The 17068-nt window shown below is 39.7% G+C and overlaps 2 protein-coding genes across 2 annotated transcripts in view; both read right to left on the bottom strand.

Annotated features, from left to right (window-relative positions):
• guk1b (guanylate kinase 1b) overlaps positions 1–13635 on the bottom strand; it is a 45364-nt gene extending 31729 nt beyond the window's left edge. Inside the window, exons 1-9 of the mRNA XM_042057642.1 lie at positions 12379–13635; positions 10480–10595; positions 10306–10347; positions 9746–9823; positions 8216–8312; positions 7703–7841; positions 7482–7566; positions 7282–7367; positions 4527–4567 (exon numbers count right to left, since the gene is read on the bottom strand). Of these exons, the coding sequence (XP_041913576.1) occupies positions 4527–4567; positions 7282–7367; positions 7482–7566; positions 7703–7841; positions 8216–8312; positions 9746–9823; positions 10306–10347; positions 10480–10591 (680 nt within the window). The 5' untranslated portion in view covers positions 10592–10595; positions 12379–13635. The remainder of the gene's footprint in view (positions 1–4526; positions 4568–7281; positions 7368–7481; positions 7567–7702; positions 7842–8215; positions 8313–9745; positions 9824–10305; positions 10348–10479; positions 10596–12378) is intronic.
• An 8-nt stretch (positions 13636–13643) lies between these two features.
• Positions 13644–17068, bottom strand: part of rnf220b (ring finger protein 220b) — a 45259-nt gene continuing 41834 nt past the window's right edge. The window contains exons 13-15 of the mRNA XM_042057704.1: positions 16743–16851; positions 16215–16289; positions 13644–15491 (exon numbers count right to left, since the gene is read on the bottom strand). Coding sequence (XP_041913638.1) covers positions 15420–15491; positions 16215–16289; positions 16743–16851 — 256 coding nt within the window. The 3' untranslated portion in view covers positions 13644–15419. The remainder of the gene's footprint in view (positions 15492–16214; positions 16290–16742; positions 16852–17068) is intronic.

The raw sequence follows: 17068 nt of genomic DNA, 5'->3' as shown, positions 1-17068 counted from the left end.
TTTTTCTCAATACAATATCTTGCAATGAAAACCTCCAGGAGATGTCGCAAGATTGTTTTTGTGTATCAAGATAATATATAGCCAGGGAACACCCAGACCGTCACAACTGTAGAATTGGGAGTGGGTCTGGAAAAGGTTCATTGACCTACGACTTCCAGCACGGGCGTAACTAGAAGTAAAATTAAACGTAAATTGGTACATTAAACTCTTTCCGAACCAAATCATTTTAAATGTGTAGCAATCTTTTAAATGCAGTTGTTTACTAAATTCCAAAGAAATGCACGTCCATGCTGGATTAGCGATTGTATTTGCGCGCCCGCATTTTAGGGACATTGGAAATGGGCTTCAATGGCCTCTTCAAATGACCTTCAGAGCAAATCCCAAATCTGACGAAAGGTCGTAAGGGTATTCCCAGACTATATATATGTTCGTTTTACTGAATTATGTACTCATTTTACTACATTGTGCACTCGTTTTACTACATAGGGTGCTCATTTTACTAAATATTTTATATTTTCTACATTCAGTGCACAATCTTGCAAAATGAGAGCATGATTTAGTCATGAGATTTAATTGAGATGGTGAAATGTACTGTGATAAAAGGCAGGACTTACACACACAGAGAGACATTAACTGGCACACAAACACACAAACACACACATGAACACCTGAAAGCAAACACACACACACTTACATACATATAGCTTGAGTTGCAAGAGTAGGGTATGGAGTAGGAGATGAAGACAAATTGACAAGCGTGATTTATTTTTGCGGAGAGAATGTGTAGAACTGAGTGGTGGTCATATTCTGTAGCCTACTGCTGTGCAGTACATCTAGTGTATTATTGTGCTTCTCAACTGTAAGGGGACCCTGAGAGCAAATCTTCTTTAGTGCTGCTTTAAATTTGTATTAGAAAAATGTCTGCAAGAGGACCTCAAGAAAAAACAAAGGTAACGCTTTAGAATGACATGTGCTTATTAGGTATTAACAGTGCATAATAAGCAGTTAACAATTCATTACTAACAGTTAGTTAACTGTTATGTAAGGGATAACGGCCGCCGAGGTGTCCTGTTATACGGAATTAATGGACGAGGGCGAGGGGCAAAGAACTCCCCAACGAGCAGCGGCCTCCGCCCGGGAGTAACTAACTGGACACACCTCGAAGGCCGTTATCCCGCTTTTCACATGGTTGCCACTGTAAAGCAAAGGAAACACGCGGTTCCGTTTAAAAAGAAGCTTACTAGTTTTGCTTGTTGTACAACTTTGCTTGTTGTACAAGTTAGCTTGTTTACAGTTGATTCCATTGTTGTGAAGCCTGCCTCCAGGCTCAACCGTCGTCCTACTATCGTTGTTATAGTTAGCATTCATAAGCATTGATATGGAACGGCGATTAAACTTTTTTTTACCAGATCTACTTCATAGGTGTCCCGTTATTCAGAATTAAAAGCCACCCCTCCAGCCAATCAGAAAAGAGTATAGGGAGGGAAAGTGAAAACCAGCGCCCCAAGTGGTTGCGTTCCTATCGAAGAGCAGCTTCAATGTTAAGTCCCATAGACCTATTTTAAAAAAAAATATTGTGAAGCCAAATCAGCGATGTTATCCACCAAAAATATTTTTCAGTGTCTATAGGCCTACAGTAATAATCTTCTAACTGTGAAAATGTCAGACCATATTTTGCCTTATTTAAAAAAATCGAAATTGCTCCTTTTGTTTCATAAACGATCTACAAAAGAAGTCACGTGACTTTACCCTTCGACGTTACTCACAGTAGCATGGTTTGTTTATTAGCCTGGTTAGCATTGACACTTAACACTTACTGCCAGCTCTTCATGTGAGTAGAACACCAGTTATCCAGACATAAAGGTTATCACCACGCGGTTTACATCACGTCCCGTTAATACAAAAATATGTTAAGCCAGTTAAGCAAATTGCCGTATTGATCAGTAAAAAGAGATTAAGCGCCCTAACCTGTGACGTCACATGCAACTGTAGTTCGTTATCACCATATTATGACAAAAACTCAAAACAATTCAACTGATCCTAAAAATAAGGTATGACCTCTTGAAGCAATAGAGGTGACCCCAGTGCCTAACATATGGAAGGCATTAAATTAAGATCCCAATGTGCACCGAGATATATTTTTTCAAAAATAAAAATCCCATCCACTCCGCGAAACTCTAGGAACGCAACCACTAGATGGCGATGAGATTACTTCCCCTCCCTATTTCTTCTCTCCGGGTGATAATATCCTTTAATAACATTAACTAACTGTTAACATGCAGCTTGTAAGTGTTAATAAGCAGCCTTTGAAGTTACTTATAAGCATATTTGTTAACAGTTCTAGGTGATAACAAGCAGCTTGTTAATGCTTGTTAATGGTGTATAAGACAAAGAGGTGGATAACTAATACGCTTATAAGACCTTTCTTACCTATTTGTAGTACATTTTGCAGCCCCCCAATCTAAAGCGAGGACCATGTAGCCTATAGTTCCACAAGCCCAACCTTCTATCTCTATATATATACTGTATCTATCTATCTATCTTGCTGCTACTGGAAGAAACTGGAATCCATGCATTTCCACAGAATTATTTTTGGAATCTGATCCCTTATCATACCTGTTCATTCTTACTCGTCGCTAGACTTATCGTGACTAAATTCAAGATGGCTGCAAACGCTAAACTTTGTGAAGATACTGTCTGTATAAATCGTCTTGTAAGTAAACTACCAGTGCTTTTTCAAAGTTCTCAATGTCTCGTTTTAAATGTCAGGGCCCTCGGAAGTTTACCAATGAAGTGTGGAGATACATTGAGCCTCGTAAATGGTGTAAAACAGTGATTTATTTGCATGGCTAGCCCGATGCCGAAGCACCACCATTGAAAAAGCTGTTGGTAGCATCGGCTAACTAGCGCCAGATTTTGGAGTGCAGGGGACAAGCCGAGATGGGCTATGAGACATACGTTCACACTCGGTATCATGTTTCAACACACGTTAGGTCAATATCACACCGGAATTCTCCTTTAATTTCTGTGAACAGACCACCGTGTCATCCATTATCTTACAACTGTTAACAAATATGCTTGTAAGTAACTTAAAAGGTTGCATGTCAAGCTGCATGTTAACAGTTAGTTAATGTTAAAAAAGGATAACAACAGTTAACTAACTGTTACAGTGGTAATGAATTGTTAACTGCTTATTATGCACTGTTTATACCTAATAAGCACATGTTATTCTAAAGCGTTACCAAAACGAAACAATGACATGTCATAACAACAAAACATAAGTTAGAAGGGTAAAAACACTGGAGCTTTACTGCTTGGCCCTAGTAAAAGAAGGTGGAAAACACAAAGGTGATGAAAATGACTAAAGGTAGAAAGAAAATGAATGCCTATACAGCATACTGCCTGGCCCCCGATACAGTTGTTTAACTATGTGTTTATGGTCTCTGGTAAGAGAAGGCAAAAACACAATGAATGCTACTTAGCATTAAGAGTCAGGGACCTGTCCATGTAGATTTGTTTGGCTTTTAGTAAAGCTTTATGGTCATGACATTGGTTTAGATGACAATTGATAAAACAGATACAATTTCACTAAATCAGTTATTTATTACATTGGTGTTAATGTAATAACTTTTTTAACTTCTCACCAATGTAATAACATCCTGCAAACGTAATAGTTATTGTTTTTTTTTTACGTTGGTGGGAAATTATTACGTTGACGGGAAGTTATTACGTTGGTGGGTACTACAGGGAATGTGTCATAATCTCAAGGTCATTTACAGGTCATTTACAGGTCATTTACAGTAGTGCTCCTCAAGACTCAAACTCAGATGGTAATCCAATGATCTCCAGAATTAACTTCTCTTAGTGAGTCTGACAACCTTGCCAAAGATGGGGAGGGCAGCCTGAGCCCAAGATCTGAGACAAAGACGTGTCTTTGGGGAATGAAGAGGTGCTCCATGAATGCCAACCTCTGTAAATACTCTTGTCAATGTCACATTGGTCACAAATTGGCACAAATTGGTTTGTTTTACAGAACTGAACTACAGAAATAATAACACAAACACCCACACATACAATATAATATATATATATATATATATATATATATATATATATATATATATATATATATATATATATATACAAAGTGATGCTATTCTTAGGTAGACAGGATGTTTTTGTCCTCCCTATATTGGCACGAGTTAATTTATCTGCACTTAGATGCATCTTAATGAAGTCGGGCCAAGAGAGGGAAGAGGATTATCTGGTGTTCTGCCTAATGATATATCAAGAAGCAAAAATCAATCAGGCAGAATGTAAGAAGGGATATGTTTTAGTAAAACATGTGAGGGAGGTCATAAGAGTTTTAGATACCCAAATAGCCTCCTAGAATTAGAACTTGTATACCAATCATTACCAATACCAATGCATTATCCAAGAAAGACATTTTATAAAAGAAAAATCTTAAACATCATCTATGTGACTACATGAGACAGAAAAGCAAATGTTAAATAAACATTGATTACTCCTTGGAATCCTCCTTGGAATCCTGTACCTTCTGTATCTCCTGTTGGGACAGAGAGGACATTGTGTTCATTAGCATTGCATGTGATGTCACATGGCAAGGTAAACTTACCAATATAGATGGTAGATGGAACATTCAAAAGTGAAAGCAGATGGTTGATAAGCTGTGTTCTAAAGAATGTTTGATTCAAGTTCACTGTGTGTTGTGAACTATTTTAGAGTTTATTTTTTCGTTTTGGCAAGTAGCCGTATGATAAACGGGATAATGCATAGAATGCGGGCCATTATCGGGAAAATAAGTCCCTTCAGAGCAAAGCTCAGCTGGTGCGTCGGAGTCAGGTTCGCCCTGTTGGGACTTATTTTCCGCATAAATGACTGTCATTTTACACCGTGTTCCAAATTTTATGCAAATTGGATTTAAGTGTACAATTAAACATTTATTTTTTTGTTTTTCAATTAAACTCATGGATGGTATTGTGTCTCAGGGCTCTTTGTATCATTGAAATCAATCAGACACCTGTGATAATTAGTTTGCCAGGTGAGCCCAATCAAAGGAAAACTACTTAAGAGTGATGTTCCTCATTATTAAGCATGCCACAGGTTTCAAGCAATAAGGGAAAGAAAAAGGATCTCTCTGCTGCTGGAAAGCATGAAGTTGTGCACTACCTTGGACAAGGTATGAAAACATTGGATATTTCCTGAAAACCTATGTGTGATCATCGTACTGTGAAGAAATTTGTCGCTGATTTAGAGCACAGGCAGGTTTGTGCAGACAAAGACATAATAAGGAAGGTTTCTGCCAGACAAATTGTTAGGATTAAGAGAGCAGCTGATAAAATGCCATTGCAAAGCAGCAAACGTTGAAGCTGCTGGTACCTCTGGAGTCCCGCAAACCTCATGGTGTAGGATCCTCAAGAAGTTGCTATTCTGCCACCCCTAAACAATGCTCATAAGCAGAAACGGTTGCAGTGGGCTCAGGAATACATGAAGACTAATTTTCAAAAAGTTTTGTTTACGGATGAGTGCCATGCAGCCCTAGATGGTCCAGATGGATGGAGTAATGGATGGTTGGTGAATGGCCACCATTTCCCAACAAGGCTGAGACGTCAGCAATGAGTCATATTTTTGGGCCAGAATCATGGGGAGAGAGCTGGTAGGAGCCTTTAGGGTCCCTGACGGTGTGAAAATGACCTCGGCAAAGTATGTAGAGTTTCTGACTGATCACTTCCTTCCGTGGTACAAAAAGAAGAACCATAGCAAAATCATTTTTATGCTGCTATGGACATAAAAGGAGAGAAACTCATGGTGTGGCCCCCATCTTCCCCTGACCTCAACCCTATTGAGAACCTTTGGAGCATTGTCAAGCAAAAGATCTATGAGGGTGGAAGGCAGTTCACATCCAGAATAGTCTCCCATCCAGCCCTGGGAGACTATTCTGACATCCTGCAAATACATTAAAGCAGAAACTCTCCAAGAACTCACACGTTCAGTGGATGCAAGAATTGTAAAGGTGATATCAATGAAGGGGTCCTATGTTAACATGTAACTTGGCCTCAAAAAGGGAGATCCAAGGTCTAACAAGAGCCAAGGAGCAGGACCGGAGCACTCAATGCTTAAAGTGTTTTTATTCGTGCATTGAGTGCTCCGGTCCTGCTCCTTGGCTCTTGTTAGACCTTGGATCTCCCTTTTTGACTTCTGCATCATGTTCCGTGAGCACCAACCAGGCTGAAGCGCAAGTGACCCCCTTCTAATGTAACTTGGCCTGTTAAGATGTTTTTGATTGAAATAACTTTTGATTTAATTTATATGACCTCCTAATGCTGCAAATTCAACAAAATGACCATGTTTAGTTCTTTACAACCTATAAAATGTCTTGAAACTCTGTTGTGCATAATAATTTGGAACAGTGCATTTTGAGTTTTTTATTTTTGAAAAAAATACTGTTATCATTGGGAGGTTTGTTCATTAAAATTTGAATTATACTGTACGGTTGATGGTTGATGACTTGAAAATTATACTGACTGTCATTTGCATCAATGGTTACACTGACAGTATCGACATAAGAGTGACATGACATCATAGACAAGTCATAAACGTTTATGACATAACGCTTCTGTTATTACAGTAAGTGACATTTGTTTTTTGTCATAACAAGTTAGGGTTAGGGTTAGTGTTAGGGTTAGAGGTTACAATTAGGGTGAGGTGTTAGGGTTAGGGTTAGGGTTCATGTGTCATGACAGTGTCATGTGTTCATGACAGTGTCATGTCACTCTTATGTCGATACTGTCAAGTAAAGTATATATAAGTATATATACTCTTTTGATCCCGTGAGGGAAATTTGGTCTCTGCATTTATCCCAATCCGTGAATTAGTGAAACACACTCAGCACACAGTGAACACGCAGTGAGGTGAAGCACACACTAATCCCGGCGCAGTGAGCTGCCTGCAACAACAGCGGCGCTCGGGGAGCAGTTAGGGGTTAGGCGCCTTGCTCAAGGGCACTTCGGCCATGCCTACTGGTCAGGGTTCGAACAGGCAACCCTCCGGTTACAAGTCCGAAATGCTAACCAGTAGGCCACGGCTGCCCCCAAAGGCATTTGCGCACGCCAGCTTGCGAGCATGTTTGAAGGGGCACCAGGATTAAGTGTTACCGCATCAACTATTTTGGGAAATCTGAGAAAAATGTAATTTGCATAATAATTTGGAACGTACAGTATTGTATATATTATCCCTTACATAACATCTACATGAGCTTACCTCCATAAGAACACTTTTCAGCTTTTCATATGCTTCCTCTAAGTCATCATTAACGATGACCAGGTCAAACAATCCAGGTTCCTTACCTAGTGATTAAAAAGGTGAAATAAGATACAGGTTTTTAGTCGGTTTTGTTCTGGTTCTGATTGTAGACCAGGAATTTAAAACAAAAGATTTTGTATGGATGTTTTTGGACTTACTGAGCTCCATGTCTGTCCTTGCAGCGTCCAAACGCTTCTCTAAACTGTCATCTGTCTCAGTCTGTCTGTCTCTCAGACGCTTTTCCTGAAGAAGAAGAAGAAGAAGAAGCAGAAGCAGAAGCAGAGTTAAGATGCGGTAGTTTACCGTGATGCGTCAGGAACAGCATAGCAGGAATCTCTTCACAGGTGTTATCTGCCTTGCCCCAGTAGCGACACCTTACCAGGATCTCCATTGAGGGGGGCTGGATAGAGATGTAGATGGGGTTGAGGTCAGTCTCCTTGATGTTTTTCACTCCTTGGATGTCAACATCGAGAATGCAGATGAGGTTCTGCGCCTGGACATCCTCAATAGCAGACTTACTGTGGAGTCATAGGCCAAATCAACACATTAGGAACTAATGCATACTTGTTTAAATTAATATGTAAACACATTATTTAGCAAAAAAATATATTCATAGTTTATAATATGTACTTTGGGACAAAACCCAAGGAAAACACATCCTTCAACAACCTGTGAGCAGCTGTATCTCTACTATAAATAGGATTGGCAGATCCTGAACACATTGCACCTTTGCACAATGGACTTTAGCTTACAATGAGATGCCTGCTCTGAATGTCTGCCAGAGCTTTACCTGTCACCTCCTTTAACCATGGAGACAAGTTTGTCACCAAGCTAATGAAGACACAAAGTTGCCAAGGATGGCACGTGGTGTGTCAGGTTAGACAGGCATTACCTTGTTCCGTACATGTTCCCTGAGAATTCAGCATTCTCAATGAAGTCTCCATTATCGATGCCCTCCTGCATCTTCTCCCTGGTGGTAAAGTGGTAATCTTTTGGGGAAATGAGAAACAGAGGATAGGTTACTTACAGAACAGACCCTTGTTTGGGGGGAACTCAGTCAGAGATGGGGAAGGTGAGTGGAAACACTTATTTTCCTCAGAGACAAGCTGAAAGATTTTTACTTACTGCTACACAACAGCACTATCACCAGGTCTTTCACTGAAAAACTGTGGTCACTGCAATATCTGTGTGAATGTGTTCAAACGAGGCAGTTTGAAACATGAAGACAAAAACAGTTTTTTCTGGCACAGTGTTTGGAATTTGCAAAACTGTGCCAGATCCTTTTTGGATACGGTTACCATACTTACAAAAGACTGCCAATTAGTCTTCTGGTGAGAAAATCATAAGTCACTATAAAGTTTTTGTGATATGTATTTTTTCTTTTATAGTTGCTATAAATTTAGTAATATAATAATCAGATAGGATAGAGTGACATTGTGTCCTTTCATTATTTGAAAAACTTGAACTCCCTTGAACTTCATCATAACAGCAAAATTACAGATTCTTATTTTTTTCTGAATAATTATGTTGCAGTGTCCATACCACGCAGAATTGTCTTACTTGTCCACAACATCAGTCAGGACACAGAGAGGGATTTACTACAGTACAGGGAATTCTGCAGACAGTACAAGATAAGCAGGTCACAGACATGGCAACATGAAGTATCGGCAGGGGCTGAAATATAAAATATACTCATTAGCATGACATTTATAAAATATTAACATTTGAAGAAAACGTTCTGCGTTCAGAATGCTCTTTGAAAATGGTAAAACATTATCAAAAATGAATTAATATGTAGCAATGGATTATATAAACAATCAAGCAATTACATGAGATAATATAAATAATCATTAAAGAGGCATGAGATGAGAGAACAATGTTTAGTAACATTCCTGTGCATGTCTCTTATGGGGCTCTTATTATGTGTGTTTACATTTTCTCGCCCTGAACAAATGCACAAAAACGGCCTAAAATACACAACAAATAAGCACAAGAATATTGGTAAACAATGTCTGCACTCAATATTCTCACAGAATGACATCATCATTATTAATGTTATTAATGAACCCAGAATATTCTATCTTTAAAGTGTCATGTCATGCTAATGGTGGCCTGAATATCAGTGGTTCCTTAACCGGAGCTGAGGAACCAAAGATACTCTGTGGAACTAGCCCTGTTTGAGAAGGTTGTGGAGAAGGATCAGACTAGTCTAAGGGATGTAGGGGGCTATTTTCAAAAGCTTTTTACTCCAAAGTGCAAACGTCCTTTGACTGATTATATTTCAAGCGTGTCTAGGAAATTTAGAAAGGTAGATGAAAGTAACCCCCAATACTCTCTTCAATATGTAGGATATACATGATATGATAGCCAATACTTGTTGACTTTTTTTAAGCGTACAAAAATCGGAATGACACTTTGACACCTTCAGAAGATTCAGAGGATAGGACGTCTGCCACAGGCAGTAAGGTAGCCCCCAGTAGCATTGGGAGGCTATTCAGGCCTAAGGAGAAAAATACAACAAAGGCACAAAAGGGGAGAAGGAGGTTTATCTCTGTCTTTTTTATAAAGGAATGTTTGGAATAGCCATTGATGTAGTTCACTTGGGAGTAAGAAGTATTGAAGCTTTTGTATCACAGTGTACTGTACATAACACAGCACTTTTCAGCATATAAAAAGGGGTTGCAGGGATTGAGCAGTGGATTGGAATTTAGTGGGTAGATAGGTATGAGGCTTCTTGGTGTTGTGAGGGGTTAAGCAGAGCTGTGCTTTAAAGACCTGTGATGTTTGTCTTCAAAAAGTAAATACGCAGCAAGTTGCTAGAGTGTCATTGTGTGACTTGACTATTAGATGCCCCAAAACAACTTCATTGGCTATCCCAATGGATAGTCTCACTGTGTGATCTAAAATTGTTTAGTTTCTGGCTAATTTCATCTCTGAAAACCTGATTTTTTTTTTAACACTATTTAATGTGTATGGTCATACCTTTGCCATTTTCTTCACCAGGACGGGGATTCCTTGTGGTATCTGTACAGAAAAGCCCCCATCAGAATAGCAGATCAGAGCAGGTGTGCATTGCTGTGACAAGAATGGTCTGTTCTGCACTCAGACAGCATGAGAAAAGGAAGTATGCCATGTGGCTGGCACACTCATACATACGGGACACGCTGAAGCCAAAGACTCCTTCATAATCCTTCATAAGCCTCTTCAGCAGAGTGCTCTTCCCTGCTCCAGAGGGGCCACTCAGAACTACTGGCCTGGGTCCTGCCATCACGCTATCAAAGGACAGAAGACAAGGGGGGGGGTCATAATGTAATTGCATGTGAATTGTTTACTGGAATCATTTGATTATATGCTGTGGAATTCCAATGCTATGTTTAACCTGAAGACCACCTCTACTGCTGATTTAACAACAAAAAACACACTGCATGCTCAATCCAGATTAGGTCAGGATCACACAACCCCCCCCCCCCCCCCCCTCTGTTGCAGCAAGCCAATCTGTGAAAGGGTTATTCTGTGTGTTAGGTGGCTAACCTTCATGGCCGGCTAGTGAGACTATTGCTGACTAGCCCCTCCTCAAGACTCAAGCTCAGATGGTAATCCAATGATCCCTAGAATTAGCTTCTCTTAGTGAGTCTGACAACCTTGCCAAAGATGGGGAGGGCAGCCTGAGCCCAAGATCTGAGACAAAGACATGTCTTTGGGGAATGACGAGATACTCCATGAATGCCAACCTCTGTAAATACTCTTGTCAATGTCACATTCGTCACAAATTGGTTTGTTTTACAGAACTGAACAGAACTAATAACACAAACACCTGCACTTACAATGTATAAGCATATAAAGTGATGCTATTATGGACCCTTTCAAGAGAGTTCCATTATCAGCATCATAGTTGGCTCCACAAGGCTTCCTTTTTAACATTCCATATGTTATCTTAATGCAGAGGAAGTAGATTGGGGCCCAAATAGAACGTTCAAGCATTGTTTTTGTTTACCTTGTTGAAAGGGTCTATAGGTAGACAAGATGTTTTGTCCTCCTTATAGGGGCACAAGTTAATTTATCTGCACTTAGATGCATCTTAATGAAGTCAGGCCAGGCCAGGGAAGAGGATTATCTGGCGTTCTGCCTAATGATATATCAAAAACCCTGTGACCTCATGTCTTACCACACTGAGCAGTACTGTGGCCTACTCCAGCACAACATGTTGGTCTGGAACTGTATCCAAGGGCAACCAGCAAAGAAATGAGCATCTCTCAAACACTTGTCATTCAGGCTCTTAGGAATGATAACTCTTGCTCCTTAATTGCATTCCCTTGTTGTTAGAAGGGTATTACGGACACACGCTTATCCTTTTAAGGGTCAGGTGGTGACTGACTTTATTTCTGATCTACTTGCTGTCTAAGGAGGTGATAAGTTCAGATTGTATCAGTGGTACTGAAAGACAATGTTAGACTATATGACTGGAAGATGTTCTTGCTCTTCTGTCAATCAAAACGTATCATCCCCTTAGGCAAAAAGTTGGTCAAAAAATCAGCCAGGCAAAATGTAGGAAGAGATATGTTTTAGTAAAATATGTAAGGGAGGGTGTAAGAATTATAGATACCTAAATACCTTCCTAGAATTAGAGCTTTTTGAATACCAATGCATAATTCATTGGTTTTCAAAAAGGTTTAATTCTAGGAGGGTATTTAGGTATCTAAAATACTGTAGGTACAATCTGACTAAAACTAGATATAATACAACACATTTTATAATCGTTCATCATGAAAATCATAGAAAATACCTGAATATACTGGTTTGACATAATAGTTCACATACTACAATAGACACACAGTATGTAGTATTACATAATGTAGAAGATCACAAGAATAACAAAAGAAGCAGAAGGAAAACCTTCCCACCATCTACATATGTCTAGAGATTTATATCTAGAGATCTACTGTATAAACTGCCAGATACATGCAATAGAATGTAAAGCCTTTACTCAGAGGTTCCTTGATCACTTCATGTGTTAATGTGGGTGTGAAAAACGTTCATGAGAAAAACAGGCCTTACCTTCTTCAACAGGTGCTTTAGAAGGAGGTGACAGTCTAAGGAGGACTGGAATGGAACCGTGTTTCTGTCTTTCTAATCCAGCACCTCCACCTTTGACTCCGCCCAAAGATAATTAGGCACTCCCCTCGTCAGCTCAGCCTATCAAAATGGTGTGCTCAGGTTTGTAGTATCGTGTCACACCTACAACTGAAAGATTATTGGCATTGGCTTAGATTAGGACTTGACAGACTGCCAAGTGTGTTGTTACCTCTGTGTTGATCCAGTGGGACAACAAATGCTTTTATATAGGCTGAGAAACAAATAGAGAGCAGGAGACAATAGTATATCATTTAGCAATTAAGGGGAAAAAATAAAACCATATAGTATTTTTATAAAGTGAAGCATCCTATATAGTACTCTATGTTATATTAAACTCAAATTTGAAAGCAAACACTTGTTTTCCATAATGTGCTTAGACGTATTCTTGTTTCACCACCTCCTGAGAGAAAGATGTTGCGTAACAATTAGACAACTGTAGAGTAATCTGAAGATCCCTGGGATGTGAATGAGATTTAATAGCGAAGTAAGCTGTAAAATGTGGCTCTCAGCCATATTCCTTTTCCATGAGCCCGTATTGTCTGTTGTCTGGAAACCTTCACCTCATGTGACTTCAAGAGGAAAGGCACTTGGGCAAACATCCGCTCTGTTGGCAGTGATGGCTGATGGCAGGATTCAATGACCTCTCACGTCCCAAGAGAGAGCCAAATCCTCCAGGTGGATGATACGTGCTGAAAGTAGTCAGTGAAAGGCCTTGAATCAATAATTCCAAGTGACGAAACAGCTAGGGACTGAAACATATATGAAATGGTTTTATATCCGTGATATGTGGGACTTCTATCAACAGATACTCCAACTCCAAACATGATGGCTGGGAGCTTTGCCATGGATAGAGGGCAGTGATAGAAGGTGATGATTCTATGATGGATGATTCTTTTCCACAGTTCTAATGAACAGGGGCCAAAGGAATTCAAGCAGGATGCATGAATCAGATAAATGGGACCCAGAAACATATTCTTGCAAAGGGTCCAAAATTCCCTTGCTGTGCCCCTGCTCTATAGTGCCTACGGGTTTGTGCAGCCAAGCGTGGACTAAAGGTGATAGGCGTAATGCATAAGTAATCACTTCAAATCACTTCCAGTTAACAACAAAACTGTTTAATTCAGAGACTAGCCAGAAAATTTTTGAAATACAAAATACATCTTTGTCAAATGTCTTGTTTCCCAAGTGTGTTTTTTTTACCTTATTTAAATGATGACATATTTACATTAAAATATTCCTTTTCCAAACTATGAAATACTTAATAGTTTTAGTACAATATTCTGACATCAGCTGACTATTGCTAAAAATACCACATTAGAGCATTCTCCTCATATATTATCACATTTAAAGAGAAAAACATCTTAAAATCACTCCATAAGGCTTGACATTTTATTAACACCCTTTTTTGAGTTTGCCCGTGGAAAGAACACAGCATACGAAAAAGACAAACAAACAAAAACACCAGAGGCCTTGAAGGACACATGAAAGGTCCTCAGAATGCCGACTCCTGCAACACACACAGACAGATCTATACACATGGTCATAATCAGCGTTAGGCGATTCTTAGCCTACGCAAAATGTAACACCCCATTGGTTAAGACATGTTCCCATTGCTGTTTTATTCTAACACAGACCAGTGTTTAAAGACACATATTCAAGAGTGGCAAACTATGTAAACCTTAGAATTACAAATAGATTGTTATGTGTGATATGTCTAAGAACTTGGGAAATATGGATAGCAAAGTGTCTTGTTTGCTGTAAGGAGATATTTTAAATGCATGAATCTTGACAGAGGAGAAAGAAGTCCTCTAGAACCTCTCTCTCTCTTTCTGAAATTGAGATTGACATCTACCTGCATAATGAGTAAACCCTCACATCATTCTATCAAGTAAATAAGAAGTCCAACATCAAAAGGTTAGGAATGATGAATATGTAGGCCTATATATTTAAATGCTTTGTGTACAAAAGTGGAATGATTATTTCTTGGTGTTATGGCAACAACACATCAAAGGAAACACCCCCTGTTACAGTATAATGTAGTCATTATGATTCCTAGCTGTCATGTTGCTTATTTTTAGACTGGAATATGAATACATATGTACACATATATACATTAATCCTTGTAAACATTCACCACATAATAATGCATGTGCTTCTCAGACCTATCAATTGGTAAAAACGTGAACGGCAAAAAATAGCTGGTAATCTCAGTTTGAAGCTGGTTTGCTCGATAAAAATATGAGACATTTAAGAGTTTCTGAGTCAGTCACAACAAGGGTTAACCATTGACAATCTATGTCTGTCTTCAGACACTCGGACCGTAGAGAGTTAGTGGAAGCAGAGGGGGGCAAAAAGAGTCTTGATCCTGTGAAAGCTTACGTATGAAACAGGTCTCCATCGCAGCACTGCCATATTGCTATATTACTGCTTTCCCACAATGCCTTATTTAGTCTGTCCTCCTTGGTTAGTGTTGCAGGAGGCTCGGATGGTCAACACTGGAGTCATGAAGACTTGACAGTCAAGAGGTGGAGAAGTGATATTGGCTCTGTCGGTTCACTGTGGTTCGACAGGCCTGATGGTCAACACTGGAGCCATGAAGACCTGACAACACTGAAGTGGTTTAGGCTCTGTCAGTCAACCCTGTGGTGGGCTGGTAGTTGGACACCGGAGTTGTTGGGGCCTTCAAGGTTTAGGCCTGATGGTCAATACTGAAGTGGTTTAGGCCTGATGGTCAACACTGAAGTGGTTTAGGCCTGATGGTCAACACTAGTGCTGCAGGCCTTGTCAATTAATGCTGGAGCTGCTTGTGAAGGCCTAATGGTCAACACTGGAGTGGTGCAGGCCTGACGTCCAACACAATAGCGGTACAGGCCTTGACCGTTACTACAGGAGTGGTAGAGACCTCGATGGTTAGCACTGGAGAAGTGGCAGGGGAAGGAGGCCAACTGTCCCTTAGATCCCACTCACAGATACACACGCCGCAGGTCCCCGGGTGATGTGATGGTGTTGCACTGCGGACAAAGCTTCTTAGCCCCCTAAGAGTGACACAGAGCGGAGAAGTGTATTTATAACATTCCAGAGACTAAGAATAAATGCTTCCTTTACCTGACTTCACGTTACCTATTGTAGCTAGTCAACAATTACCACCAACACAGTGGTGTGGCAATGACGTATATGTATCTATATCTATCTAAGTACATCAATCTAGCCATGGGGAAACTAAGAGTGGATGTAGTTGAAGTGCTTTCCGAATAAATTACAAATGAACGTTAATCTAATTATAATGATTCCTTCCACCCTACATCCCTACACCCCTATCTATACTAATGATCTTTACCTGCTATATGGCTCACCTTTGAACCCAACTTCCGAATGGCATCAAAATTCTCCCACTGTTGCAAGCTCTCAGATGTTGTCAGATGCTTTCTGCTATGTGATCAAATGCACTTTCTTTTAATCGGATACACTGTGTGTCTTAATTAATATTTGAAGTGCTTTACTTTTTTAAACTATTGTTTTTTTTAACTATTGTATTTTTATTGTTTTGTCTACTATTATGTACTATTCCTTGCTTTTGTTTATGTAAGCACAATGACTTGTCCCTGTGTATAAAATGCACTATATAAATAAAATAAACTTGCCTTGCCTAGCCTATACTCTCCATGTGTAAACCTGTTACTACAGTATTCCCATTTGCAGTAATACAAATGTACGTACAGTATAAAATGCATCCATCTAAGCACAGTCCCGGGACTTACCAGAGTCCTGAGCCAGCACTCCTCACAGTGGACGTGCCAGCACTGGATGGAGGTGAGAGGTATCGTGTAGCAGTCCTACAGAGGGAGACGGACATTACAAATTACACCTACAGTACAACATTTAACACAGCGTGACAGAAAGACATGCAATAGCCTATTTTTTTCACCAAAGCAGCTACAAAGTTGCAATGCCATCAGCAAAACACCAGCTATAGGGATCAAAGACTTGATCCCACTAAAAATAGAATGACAGTCAAAATATTAACATTGGGTTATTATGTGGTTTGCAGAGCCAAGAGACTGCAGAGCACAAAGTTAACACTAGATGGCAGTATATATCTGTCATTTACCTATCAGTCATTCAGTCAACCATTCAAAACCATATTCAGTTCCTTAATAACTTAATATCATGACACTTTGACAAGGCGTCCATAACTGATTTACTCTCTCTCTCTTTTTTTTCTATATCTAGGGAGACACACGCACACACGCACACACAAAAAATGCAAATGTGGATGACAATCTCACCATGCAGATAAGACACTTGTATCTGTCACCCCGTGACAGCTGTTTCTCCAGATCCCGTATGCGACACTTCAGGGCCTCCAGGGTGGTCAGACCGGAGTCCTTAGACAGGCTGCAGAGAGAGAGAGAGAGAGAGAGAAGAAGAGATTGAGAAAAAGGAAAAAGGAAAAAATAGAGAAAAGGTAATAAAACACAGAGAAACAACAATCATAATTACATAAATCACACGATAAATAAACTGGATAAAATGCTTCTTGAGTAAAATCTCGTTCCTGTTTGTGTGGGCAATGCTGGTGCTGACATGACTGAGACCAGCAGGTCAATCAGGA

Source organism: Alosa sapidissima, chromosome 12 (genome assembly GCF_018492685.1).
Source record: "Alosa sapidissima isolate fAloSap1 chromosome 12, fAloSap1.pri, whole genome shotgun sequence".
NCBI lineage: Eukaryota > Metazoa > Chordata > Actinopteri > Clupeiformes > Clupeidae > Alosa > Alosa sapidissima.
Note: the sequence above shows the minus strand (reverse complement) of the source record. Positions and strands in the feature narration are given on the sequence as shown.